The 13,732-nt window shown below is 33.6% G+C and overlaps 1 protein-coding gene across 8 annotated transcripts in view; it reads right to left on the minus strand.

The window, feature by feature from the left end:
* The window catches only part of SENP6 (SUMO specific peptidase 6), a 106,415-nt gene that overhangs the window by 74,873 nt on the left and 17,810 nt on the right, over positions 1-13,732 (minus strand). For 5 of the 8 annotated variants that reach the window (XM_036871107.1, XM_036871102.1, XM_036871101.1 and 2 more), the window contains exons 2-3: positions 8,590-8,683; positions 6,591-6,651 (exon numbers count right to left, since the gene is read on the minus strand). In XM_036871107.1, the coding sequence (XP_036727002.1) occupies positions 6,591-6,651; positions 8,590-8,683 (155 nt within the window). The remainder of the gene's footprint in view (positions 1-6,590; positions 6,652-8,589; positions 8,684-13,732) is intronic. The other 3 variants (XM_036871105.1, XM_036871104.1, XM_036871103.1) reach the window with 1 other exon arrangement.

The raw sequence follows: 13,732 nt of genomic DNA on the forward strand, positions 1-13,732 counted from the left end.
CTCTGTAAAGGGCCAGACAGCAGATATTTTAGTCTTTGTGGGTCACACAGTCTCTGCTGAAACAAATCTGTTCTTATAGTACAAAAGCAGTCATAGACAATACATGAACAAATAAGCACAGTTGTTTTCCGATAAATATTTATGGGTACAGATTTGAACTTCATATAATCTTCACATGTCACAAAACAGTATTCTTTTGATTTTTTTCAACCATTTAAAAAATGTAAAAACTATTCTAGTTCATAGACCATAGGTTGTGGGCCAGATTTGGCCTGTAAGCGTTGGTTTGCCAACCCTTATGTTTTTTTGTTTTTTTTTTTTTTAAAGAATGAAGTGGGAGAAATACCCAATTTTTATTTATTTATTTATTTATTTATTTATTTATGGCTGTGTTGGGTCTTCGTTTCTGTGCGAGGGCTTTCTCCAGTTGCGGCAAGTGGGGGCCACTCTTCATCACGGCGCGCAGGCCTCTCACTATCGCGGCCTCTCTTGTTGCGGAGCACAGGCTCCAGACGCGCAGGTTCAGCAACTGTGGCTCACGGGCCCAGTTGCTCTGTGGCATGTGGGATCCTCCCAGACCAGGGCTCGAACCCGTGTCCCCTGCATTGGCAGGCAGATTCTCAACCACTGCGCCACCAGGGAAGCCCAACCCTTATGTTTTAACATTAATCATTAATAACTAATAAACAACTAATAAAGAGCCAGTTACCAGAATATAAGCTCCACAGGAATAAGAATCTTGTCTGTTTTGCTCTCTATCTTCTAGAACACTGTGCTCAATACATATTTGCTGTATGAATGTGTATCTCATTGGGACTGCTAAATGTGCAAAAGTTATCAACATGTGGTACCTTCCATCCAAACTTACCACACATCACAAAGCCAATTTAATTTAAAAAAAAAAAGTATTCAGGAAATTTAGCACCTAAAATAAGAAAATAAGATAACCTAAAAGAATCTATTAAATGATTAGAGACATTAAAAACACATATTAAAGGCACTGAAATGCTTAAAAACAAAATGGAGGGGACTTCCCTGGTGGTCCAGTGGCTAAGACTCCACACTCTCAATGCAGGGGGCCCGGGTTCGCTCCCTGGTTAGGGAACTAGACCCCACATGCTGCAACTAAAAGATCCCGCATGCCGCAACTAAGACCCAGTGCAGCCAAATAAATAAATATTTTAAAAAAAAAAAAAAAAACAAAAAACAAAATGGAAACTGAAACAGTACAGAAAGAACTAGACACTATGAAAAACACAAAATTTTGAAAGAGAACCAACAGAAGTTCTACAAATGATGTCACTGAAATTAAAAAAAAAAAAAAGAATGGATAGATTAAATTGCATATTAGATATAGCTGAAGATAAGTTAGTGAACTGGAAGACAGAGCTGAGGAAACCATGAAGGATATGGTACAGGGATGATTTCTTTCTTTGCCCTTTATCCTTTCTTTTTTTCTTTTTCATATAAAATATATGTAGGACATGGAAAAAAATGATGGTCTTATTATATCTAATGAAAGTTAGTTCCAGAAAAAATGAGGAAAGGCAATATTCACAGAGATAATAACTAAAATTTCTTCAGAATTAATAAAAGATATGCATCCTTTATATAAAGAGGCATAATGAAACTGCAGAAATCCAAAGGCAAAGAGATTATTCTGTGGAAGAGAAAGGGAACACTAAGACACTCTGAACCAAAATAAAGGCTTTCTCCTAATTTCATGCTCATTTTTGAATGCAAAAAAGGGGCTATATTAGTTTAAACCAATGTTCCATATGGACCTATATATTACCCACAAGCCATTAAAAATCCAGGGATATTTAAAACCCTGGGATACACAAAGACTTTCTAAGGGACAAATGGGCATGGATAATTTTAAGAAAATCAACTCCTAAATCCTCAATCTCCACTTTAACAGTTTCTTAAATTGATATACTTTAAAACCCATCTGTAGAAAAGGTACATATAATATCTCCTTTCCTATCTCCACTTTCACACTAAATCTTTTTCCACTTTACAAAAGACATAATTCTCATTTATTGTATTACAGTCTAAAATACTCCTGACAGGAACAATTTGACATAATAGTATCTGGAATCTCTTTTGGCACATGAAATAGTAGTAGGGCTTTGTATCTTTCCCTGCTTTATACATATTTCTGTTAAAAGTGAACCACAGGTTAGAAACTGGGTGTTCTGGATCAAATTAAGATTTTCTTAATACAACAATAATGCAAAATGGAAAAGCAAAAGTAATGAAAATTTGCATTCAATGACTTTGTATCTTCTACTCCAGTTATTATCAAGAAAAGCACTGCCCCAAGGAACAAATCATGTGAAAACAACTCAAAGAAAGCATTAAAAAAACAAAAACAAAAACAAAAAACCCTTAAATTTGCATGCCTTTATTACAACCAGGTAAAAAAACTTAGGTCAAAACCAAGGCTGCATTTTTCTGCCTAGAATTCTAAAGTGAAATGTCATCATGAAGATGCAGATTAACATGTATATTTGAAATGAAAACAGAAAAAAACCCACTATTTATTATAGATAAATAATACATTTGATTTAATTGACTGGCTGTACTATGGATTGGCCTTGTCAAGTAAGTTATATGTAGACATTTTCCATAGATCAAATGAGTTAAATATGCAGTTCTTTTAAAGAAAATATACAAAAAAAAAAAATATTTTTACCAAAAAAATCGGCAAAAGCCAATTAAAAGTTAACAAGATTTCAATTTTTCCAATTATTTCTGAGATTATCTGGTTAAAAAATAGGAATCTAAAAGGAATTTAAAAGTAACACGTATAACTACTAGCCAATCGTTAAGTCTTGATAAAGCCTTTTTAGTATATTTCCCCCAAATTCAGAAAGACAATAAATCTAAAGGCTGGATTACAAATTATTTTTAACTTTTAAACTTTTATTACATTGCTAGGTGATTTTCCTGCCATTTAATTCAAAAGGAAAGAACTGAATGACAATGCTATAGCAAAACTCTTCCTATATCCATCTATTTATTATATGACCAAGATTTCTCAGCACTTATATCTAAAAAAAGTTTAAAAAGAAAATCACTGTTGAAAGTTTTATTAGACCAATAAATAACATTTATTTATGGATACATGAACTAAATGAATAAGGAAGGAAAACATCAACACCATCACTTTAAGAAACACATTTCCAATATAATTCTATACAATACGTTTAATAATTATAAATTACATGTTTATTAGTAATTACAAAGATAACTCAATCCAGCAAAAAAATTAATACTTAGAACTTTTAGTGACAAGATCATTTAATATTAAATTTCAGTGAAAGTGCATCTTTTTATTCAGTGAATATATATCTATACAGCATGATAGAGTAATTAAAAGATTTTCAATTGCATAAAAATACATCATGTGAAGTTAAAATACACATATAATGTTAACATTTTGTGGGAAAACTGAACAGAAATATGAATTTAAGGAGAAAAAGGAACAATATAAATTTCCAACTGTTAAAGAGGAAATGGTACATGTATTTCTTTAAGTTTTTTTAATGGAAATATAGTTGATTTACAATGTTGCTGTACATGTAGTGTTAAAATAGATGATGCTGAGTATCAATTCTGAATTATCTTTAGAGATCACAGGATACATAAGTGTCATGTGAGTTTTATTTTACTTTAAAGTATCAACATTAAAAAAAAAAGGGGGCATCTGCAAGCAACCCTCCCCCCCCAAGTTAAACACCAATGTCACAGAAGATCATGATGAAAAACACCTGTTACTTTTACCTACAAAGCTCACTATATTTGTGTCCACCTGAAGAACACCTAAATAGCCCCACTCTAAGGAATCAAAATGTTAAAATAAAAGCTAGAGAAAACTGCAACATAAAAAACCTTATAGTTTTTCAGTGTGAGTAACCTTATAGAGAAAAACTTTGTAGTACTAAGAGAAAAACTTTAAATTCTATAAACTCCCAAAATTATGTCAAAATAGAGATGTTGTGGGGAAAAAAAAAACCCCACAAAGACAGGGAGAAAAAAGTAACTTTAAAAGTCTCTAAAATACTATTCAACTGTAAGTGCAGGAAATACGTGAAGAGGGTACTATGTCAGATTGGCAAAAATTCAAGTTTGACCACATACTCCCCAAGGTTAGAAGAGAAACTCTCATACATTGCTAGCAGTTATGGCTAATGCTAATTCCTATGAATGAGGCATTTGGCAATATTTAGCAAAATCACATGTAAATCTACCTCCTGAAATAGCAAGTGCAATTTTAGAAGTCTATCCCACAAATACACTGTAAAGATGTGAAAAGGTATAAGCACAAGGCTTTATTAAAGCACTACTTATTTATAACAGCGAAAGACTGAGAAGAACCTCTGCTCATCAGCTGAGTATCTATATATCTATAGCACATCCATTCACTGGAGTACGATGTAGCAATGAAACAGACGATAAAGATCTCGAAACACCTCGCTGTGGAGCCATCTTACAGACTATATTACCAAGTAAAAAAAAAACCAAGGTGCCAAACAGTGTGGTGAGTTTCTCCAAGAAGGGGGGTATATTCTAATATTTAAAAAACAAACAAACAAACAAACAAACAAAAACAATGGAAGGCTAAGCCATATAATTTTTGAAACAAGTTGCCCGCAGGTTAAAGAGAAAGGGAGAGAGGGAATCAGGACAAAAGCTAGACTTCTCTGAATAAAATTTCTTTTGTAGATTTCACTTTGGAACCATGAAAACATCTTTCGCCTAATTATAAAACAAATTAAGTCCAAAACATTTGTTAAAAAGCAATTCCTCAAAATAAAAAACAGACTTTAAATAAATAAATAAATAAATAAACCTAACTGTCACCCAGCTGGTGGAATTACAAACCAGGAAAAACTAATATCAAGTGACTTTAAAACACAGTAATTTAAATATACATTTCTAGTGGGATATACCTAGTGAGATATGCCACCAACACCAACAAGGAAATAAAATGAAAAAAATTTTAAATCATTTTATTAGTAATTATATTTGTATTGGTATTGTGAAAATATTTAATTTGTCTAATAGGACAAAGCAAGTGAGTAAGTTAACATCATTAGGAACCAAGACACTAAACCCAAAAGCTATGAAGAAATAAAGTGTTATATCTGACAACATGAAATATCTTTTCTCCAAGGCAATAACCACCAAAAGTGAAGACAAAAGACTAGTGAAAGAAACTAGTTTAAAATATTAGTAGGGGACTTCCTGGGTGGTCCAGTGGTTAAGAATCTGCCTTCCAATGCAGGGAACACAGGTTCAATCCCTGGTCAGGGAACTAAGATCCCACATGCCACGGGGCAACTAAGCCCGAGTGCTGCAACTACGGGGTCCAGGTGCTCTGGAGCCCACGTGCCACAACTACTGAGCCCATGAGCCACAACCACTGAGCCCACATGCTCTGGAGCCCGTGTGCCACAACTAGAGAGAAGCCCTCGTGCTGCAACGAAAGACCTTGCGTGCCACAACTAAGAACAGACACAGCCAAAAATAAATAAATAAATATTTTAAAAATTAAATTAAATTAAAAATTAGTAACTAGTATCACAGCAGTGGGCCAGTTTCTCCAAAATACCATATTTTGTCAAATCTAAGAAACCATTATAAGATGCATTATTGTATGTACTAATGTGCAAAAAAAAATTTTTAACTAAACTATGTCATGCCATCATTGTAAGTTACATCTAGTTAGATTTCAGAGATGTCAAAAATGTGGGAAATGTGTGTCTCAGACTCAATATAAAAAGAATTCCTATCAATCAATAATATTCTAAAGACCAAATAGAAAAATGGGCAAAGGATATTAAGTAACAATTATCAAAATGGAAATAAATGGACTACACATATTATGAGTGAGGTGTTCAACCTCACTCATAATAAAAGAAATGCAAATTAAGACTACAGTGAGATACTATGTTTCATTGCAAATACCAAAAGGATGATAACACTGTTAGAAAAGTGAGGGGAAACAGGCATGCTCAGACATTGCTGGTAAAAGTGCAAATCAGGTATAACGAAATTAGAAATCTGTCCTGACACAGCAGCTCTACTTCTAGAAATTCATTCTGCAGACATGCTTGTACGTGCGCAAAATAACCCATATAGAGGCTAATTTACTCAACATTATTTTAGGTGGGGAAAAAAAGTTGATAATAAACACCATAAAGATCCTTCCACATGGTGGTGTTGGACCATAACAGTACATCATACAATGGAACACTATGCACCTACTGAAAAGAATGAGGGTGATTTTAATGAACTATTATGGTTGGTCTCTGAAATATATTAATTTTACAAAGTAAGATTACGAAAAGTGTGTACAATATAATACCAACAGTGAAAGAGTAAGAAGGTGGGGCGAGAATATATATTTTCTTTGTGGTAAATAAAATACTCCTGATGGGGTAAACGAGAAACTGGGAATACCATTTGCCTTTGGGGTAGGAAAGTGGGTGGTTGGCACTTACAATCAAAAATACAAATCTTCTTTTGAAGCATTAGTTTTTAGTATATAACCTAAAAAAAAAATAAAAAGTAACACTTGCCTTTTTTCCTTTTGAGGTTTCAGAATCCTCATCTTCATCTACACTGAGTAGATTTGCCTCACTACATAGAAAATAAAGGGGAAAAAGCCTTAAGCGACAATTACAACCCATACATTAAATTCAGAAGTTTTAGCCTCTGTGCTCACCTAATACAGAGATCAGCAAACTTTTTCTGTAAAGGGCCAGAGAGTAAATATTTTAGACTTTGCAGGCCATACAGTCTTAGTAGCAACTACTCTGCTTCGCTTTGCCACTGTAGTATGAGAGCAGCCACAGACTATCTGTGTGGCTGTGTTCCAACAAAACTATAACAAAATCCAGGGGTGGGCCAGCCTGGGCCCATGCGCCATTGTTTCCTGACCTCTGCCATTAATGAACACATAATTTTGCTTTTCTTAACTATGGATTTCATAAATAGTCACTCATTTTTCCTTTCTGTTTTGGATTTTAAATTAGGGGAAAGGGGCTGAAAAACAAAGTAGAGGGAAAGAAACATACTGGTAAGAAAACTTTAGTTAATGAAAAGAAAGTAACTGCAATGGTATTAACCCAATAAAATAGTTATACCTCTACCATTGTGGGAAATATCAACCCTTTACTGAGAATCACTGGCCTGATTCTAAAAAACCGATATATCTATTAACAGTTCATGTTAATCTGAACATAGTGATAAATCAAAGAGTACAATTCATAAGTGAAAAACACAGGACAGGTAGCATCTTAAAAGACACATTTTTTTATATAATCATGACTAACCTTCTAACAAAGAAAGTCAAAATACACCCTTCTGAAGACAATTCTGCTAAGCTATTTTTAGTAAAATCTTAGCTATTTATAATAAAAATGTAAAATGTTTGTTTCATTATTGTTTGTATACATCCCAACTTTTTTAACGCTAAAAATTCTCTCCTGCAAACATTTTACAAAAATGCTTAAAAGATGGGATACTTTTTAACGTTTAAAAGTGGTCTACTCAATTTCAGATTTAATTCCAATTTTTCAAAACTACATAAATAACAAATGTCTGTTATAAAATATGATCAGAAATAAAAAGAAATGAAAGAAAGAAAACCATAAAATACCAATTCTGAGTGAGAAACTTACCAGTTCAAAGCTCTCCTTCAAATAAAACTTCACTTCAGTTCAACATCTCATAGGTGAAGGCACATAAAGTGGTAATGATGAACGGAGCTGTTGCCCAGACAAAAGTGAAGCACCTACAATATTTACCCAATATACTCTGAATGACTTCTTGTGTAAAATTTCTAAAAAATATTTGCAGTTTTGGTAGAACTTAGTGTATATATTTGTGTGTCTCTTAATTTGCTGTTTGTTCTGGCCAGTGGAAAACCAGATCAGTAAACTAAGAAACTAATAGCCATGCTAAATTTGTAATACAAATCTCATGACATGCAAAAGGCTCTATTAAAACTATTTAAAAATTTACAGCAGTCATTCCAAGTACATTAACAAAATGTAATGAACGCTTTGCTTAACGTCTGTCTGGGTCAACACCTGTGTTTATCATTTATAGGGTTTCTGCTTTCTCTGGTAGCAATCTAAGATGAATGTGGTGGGGGGCAGGGTAAGTCACAACTGGAAAGAAAGACACTAAACTTTCTTACAATCATAACCTGGGTTCATTTACTCCTGATAAACGGTGGCTTCTCAAATCACTACGTGAACAGAATGCCGTATTTTTTTTTTTTTTAAAGAACAATTTATTTAATAGGAAACCTGTAGTATGGTCAACTTTTAATTATAAGATTACATGTACTATATGCACATATTTATACATTTCAAAAGATAAAGAAATATAACCACAAAATTATATACCAATAAAAGAATTGTTTTTTCTTTCCTTAATGCTACTGTAAAAGAGTTCAATGTTTTCTTAAGAATACCATACTCTTAAAAATATTTCCATGGAATAAAACTGGTTTTCTAATGATAAGTTTCATTCTTATAAAACATCTGAGGGGGAAAAAAACATTCTTACTCTTTATCTGTATCTCCTTCACTTTCTTCTCCATGATCAAAGCTCCAATTCCTTTTAAAACCTCCATCTCTTTTAGATTCTGATCTAGCCAACGCTGAAATAAAAACAAACTCAGATAAGTATTCATTAATAGAGCCATTCAATACAAAATAAAATTGAGCATTTCCCAAACTCTTTGCTTAGTCAGGATTTTCTTTTAATTTGCTTGCCTTTTGACTATTTCTCTAAAGAGAAAAAGAACACATTAAAATCTGTTTTTGCTAATTTACACTCATCTGTATGTGTGAGTTTGCTACAGAAAAAAAGCTCAAATCAGTAAAATATAATAAAAATGTGGATGGGGATACATGAATATGTATGAAATACATAAAAATCAACCCTGCGTCTCCACCATATTTGATCACTGGTTCTAGAAACTAGTACCTGTTAATTTGCTTGCCTTATTTATGAGAACTAAATTCAGACCACCAGCCTTTTCTTTACCTCAGCCAATCATCTCTGCCTTTTAGCAGAAAAGAGACAAACCAAGGTTTTCTGTGTTAGCATCAGGGTGAACTCAATGTTCGAAATAACTCTCCAGATCAGGACGCCAAACACGCTCACTATGAGTTTAAGAAAAATTTTAAGTGCATGCCTGAAATACCCCAAAGCCATAAACAGCTAGAAAGTGGGAACCTGAGAAATAAATGAAGTTCTGAAGCTGGCATTTGTTTTTGAGCCATATGACAAAAACCTGAGGCCTAGAGGCTGGGAAGATCAGGTTTGGGGCCTCAGTAAAATGAAAGGTCAGATCGTAGACCAAAAGACCTGAAGGGTGACAATCCAATTGGATGAATGAACTGGTGGGGAGGGGGGCGGGGAGAAAAAAGAATCTCACTGAAGAAAGAGACAGTAGGGATAATTATGACATCTTGCCGTTGGCTCTGGGTTTGGGGGTGAACTAATGACAAATAAAGTGTATCTCTCCACCCCATGTTTAGGGAATTCCTAAATATCAGCTCACAATTACTCAGGTTTGGTACCAGAATTTTCATAACCTACATGGCCCAGAAAAGCCCATAATTAAAACAGTCTCACGGAAAAGATGCCCAATATCACCAGATGTTAAGGAAATGCAAAGCAAAACTATAATGAGATACTATTTCACACCCGTTAGGATGGCTGTTTTTTTTTAATGGAAAATAATAAGTGCTTGTGAGGATGAGGAGAAATTGGAACTCTTACGCATTGCTTGTGGGAATATAAAATGGTGCAGCCACTATGGAAAATGTTTGGCAGTTCCTCAAAAAGTTAAACACAGAATTACACTATGACCCAGTGATCCTAGTTCTAGATACATACCGCAAAATAACTGAGAGCACGGACTCTGACACTTGTACACCAATGTTCACAGCAGCATTATTCACAAGAGCCAGAAGGTGAGACAACCCAAATATCCATCAACAGATGAACGGATAAACAAAATGTGCTGTGTTCACACACACATACAGAGGAATGTTATTTAGCCATAAAGAAATGAAACTCTGACACATGCTACAATATGGATGAACTCTGAAAACATTACAATGAGTGAAATAGCGGCACAGAAGGACAAATGTTGTATGATTCCACTTATATGAGGTATCTAGAATAGGCAAATGCAGAGAGCAAGTAGAATAGAGGTTACCAGGGACTGGAGGGAGAGGAGAATGTAGAGTTATTTTTTAATGGGTACAGAGCTTTTGTCTGGGATGATGAAAAAGTTCTGGAAATGGATAGTGGTGATGGCTGCACAACATTATGGATGTACTTAATGCCAATCTACACTTGTACATTTATAAACAGTTAAAACAATAAATTTTATGTTACATATATTTTTCCACAGTAAAAAACTGTTTTTAAAGGCAAAAAAAAAATCACCAAAACCTCTAAATGACTAGCAGAATCAAATATAAGTCTTCTCTAAAAAAATAAAATTTCAATGCCTCAAAAAAAGTTTCCAAAAAAAAAAATGAGTTCACAACCCAAAATATCATGAAACAGGAGGAAACAAGTCATCATGAGTAAATCTGAAACTTCTTTACATGTATAATGTAAATATAAGTAAATAAATAGTAGATAATAGGAGCAAGGTGTCTCCCTTTCAGAAAAAGAAGTTATAAAAAAAACAAGAGAGGAAAGCTAGAATGAACTGTTCGTTCTAGTGGTGCTAAATTAGAGGACGAGATATCAGTACCAACTTATATTTATTTGATACACATACAGATTAATAGATACAGAAATGAATATAGATATGCTGTTCCATGGGTTAGTATACAGAGCTAAGGGTCTATCCTCAGAGAAGGTGTAGAAGCAGTGATACCCCAGTAGCAACAAGTACACCTACAACCAGATCATATTTTCTAAATACCATTCTCCAATACAAGGAGCCCGAGCTCCCAGGAAAAATGACTGATTCTAGAGATGAGGCAGGAAAAATACAAGATAAGCCTGGAATATTATGTAGGGCCAGAAAGGAAGAAGGCGATTTTTTAAAAAAATGATGGTATGAACTATAATTCTCCTTAATAAAATAAATATTCATGAATCCACATGGATATAAATAATTAAATAAATAAATAAATGGGGAGAAGGGACACATCTTCCTTACAGAATTCCAAATGATACATGTACAAACTCTCTCCTCTAAGAGATGGAACTTCTTTCCCTTTCCCTTCAGTATATGCTGAACTTTGTAACTCACTTCCAAAGAGTCAACTATAGAAAAAGGAAAAAAGTAAACTGACAGTGAGAAACCTACCAATCACTATCTCAGCTAAGTGATCATCAAAGTTAACATCAAAAGTGATGTCTTATTCATAGCATACTTAACATGATGTGATGAAAATGCGACTTCAGCTCTGTGGCTTCTTCCCAAAAGCCCACAATGCCAGTTTAGCCACAAGAACACATCAGATAAACCCAAATTGAGGAACATTTTACAAAATTCCTGACCAGAACACTTTAAAACTGTCAAGGTTATGAAAAACAAGGGAAGATAAAGAAACTGTCATGATCAGAGGGGACTAAGGAGACATGACAACCAAATGCAATGTGGTGTCCTGGACTGGACTGTGCAAAAGAAAAAGGACATTAATGAAATAACTAGTGAAATCCAAGTCAAGTCTGTAGTTTAGGCTATAGTGTTATGCCCATGTTAATTTCCTAGTTTTTGACAAACATACTACGATTATCTAAGTTGGGAACATGAGAGGAAGATGGGTAAATGGTATACAGAAACTCTAACATCTTTGAAACTTCTCTATAAATCTAAAATTATCCCCCACCCCTATTTTCAAAAATCAAATGTAAAATGAACCTGTGTTTTAAAAAAGGACAGGGTTAAGTTTAAGTTATGCTACCAACACAGAAAAGGTAATAAACTATGATGATTACTAGTCTATAAAGACTCTATCCATCACTGAGAGTCAGGCAAGTTAACCAAAAAGGCCACTAGGCAGTGAAAAGTCAAGAGATTTTATATTGTGTACACTCTAAAGAAGCAGGGTTCTGTACACACAGTTCTAACAAGTGTAAATCACAGGATTTCCTAATTGACAGATTAGAAGCTATAAATTAATAGGTGAAAGAAAAATAACCTCATGAAAAGTGATAACTGCCAAAGAGAAAAAATAAATTACAAAAAGCAAGCAAATTCTAAAAACATAAATTTTAGGGTAACTTGCACTAAGGACAAAAACTTTGAACCCTCAAAAGTCCTTGAGAGTATCAACACACTTCAATATCCTGCTATGGTTGACACTGGTAATAATCAGAAAGGAAAATTATGTCCACTATACTGTACTTACAAAATTGAAAGGAAATGCAAAGGTTAAAGAGAGATCCCAGTTAAGCATCGTAAATTAAATATATGCATTATTCTCCATACCCCTCCAGTAAAATGACAGTAATGGAAGGAGGGGGAAAAAGTAGAAACCCATAAGAACAAAAAGAACCCAGAAAGAAGATAATAGCAGATGAGAGATGTAACTAAACTGATGAAAGGTGAAAATTTGATGGATGGGTAGGAACTGACTTAGTTGACTAGAGAAAGCAAACTTAAACACCTATGAGGGCACAAATATTACCAAATTGACACAAGAAAAAAAATTTTTGAACACTGCTGTCAATAAAAGAAACTGAATTATTATAAATCTTTCTGTAAAGAGAAACTCAGACCCAGAAGGCTTCTCCCATAATTTCTTTCAAACCTGTAAAACACAGCAACAAATTTACCTAAACTTTCCCAGAAAATAAAAAAAAAGGAACACTTTGCAGCTCACTTTATGAAGTCAGAATACCTGCTCCTAAACCTGATAATGACATTTAAGGAAGGAAATTACCAAGCACTCTCTCATGAAGATAGATATAAAACCCTAAATAAGATATTAGTAAATCAAATCCAGTGATAGATAAAGAATAATATATTACATTCAAGTAGGGTTTATTCTAAAAGCAAGAGTTAACATTTGAAAATTATGAATGTAATTCACAAAACAAAACCATTATAATAAAAAATGATTCAGGGATGCATCATCAAGGAATGCTGAAACTAATAAATAAATAGAAAGAAGCTAAAACTAATGGATGAAATCTGAAGAGAAATATGTCATTTATATTGCTTCAAAGTAGTTCCCCACAAAATATTTATTAATTACAAAGGGGAAAATAGTACCTTTCTGTGGAGAAATCCGGCAAACACTAAATGATCAAAGTTAATTTCACCAGTAATAGGACAAAGGATCACTACCAAGGCATTCCTTATAAAAACTCGTAACCTAAATCTAATCATGAGGAAACATCAGACAAACCCAAACTACAAAATAACTGTCCAGTATACTTTAAACATGTCAAGGTAAAGAAAGACAAAGAAAGACTGGAATACTATTCCAGATTAAAGAGACAAAAGAGACACAACTAATAAATGCAATAAGTGATCCTAAATTGGACCCAGAATTTTTTTTCCTTTTGCTATAAAGAACATTTTAGGTCAACTAGTAAAAACTGAAATAAAGTCTGTAGATAATAGCATTATATCAATGGTAATTTTCTGATTTTGATAACTGCACTGTAGTAATTTCAGAGAATGTATAGTTCCAAAAAAAAGGCATAGGATAATGAAGTA

This window comes from Balaenoptera musculus, chromosome 12 (assembly GCF_009873245.2).
Source record: "Balaenoptera musculus isolate JJ_BM4_2016_0621 chromosome 12, mBalMus1.pri.v3, whole genome shotgun sequence".
Classification (NCBI taxonomy): domain Eukaryota; kingdom Metazoa; phylum Chordata; class Mammalia; order Artiodactyla; family Balaenopteridae; genus Balaenoptera; species Balaenoptera musculus.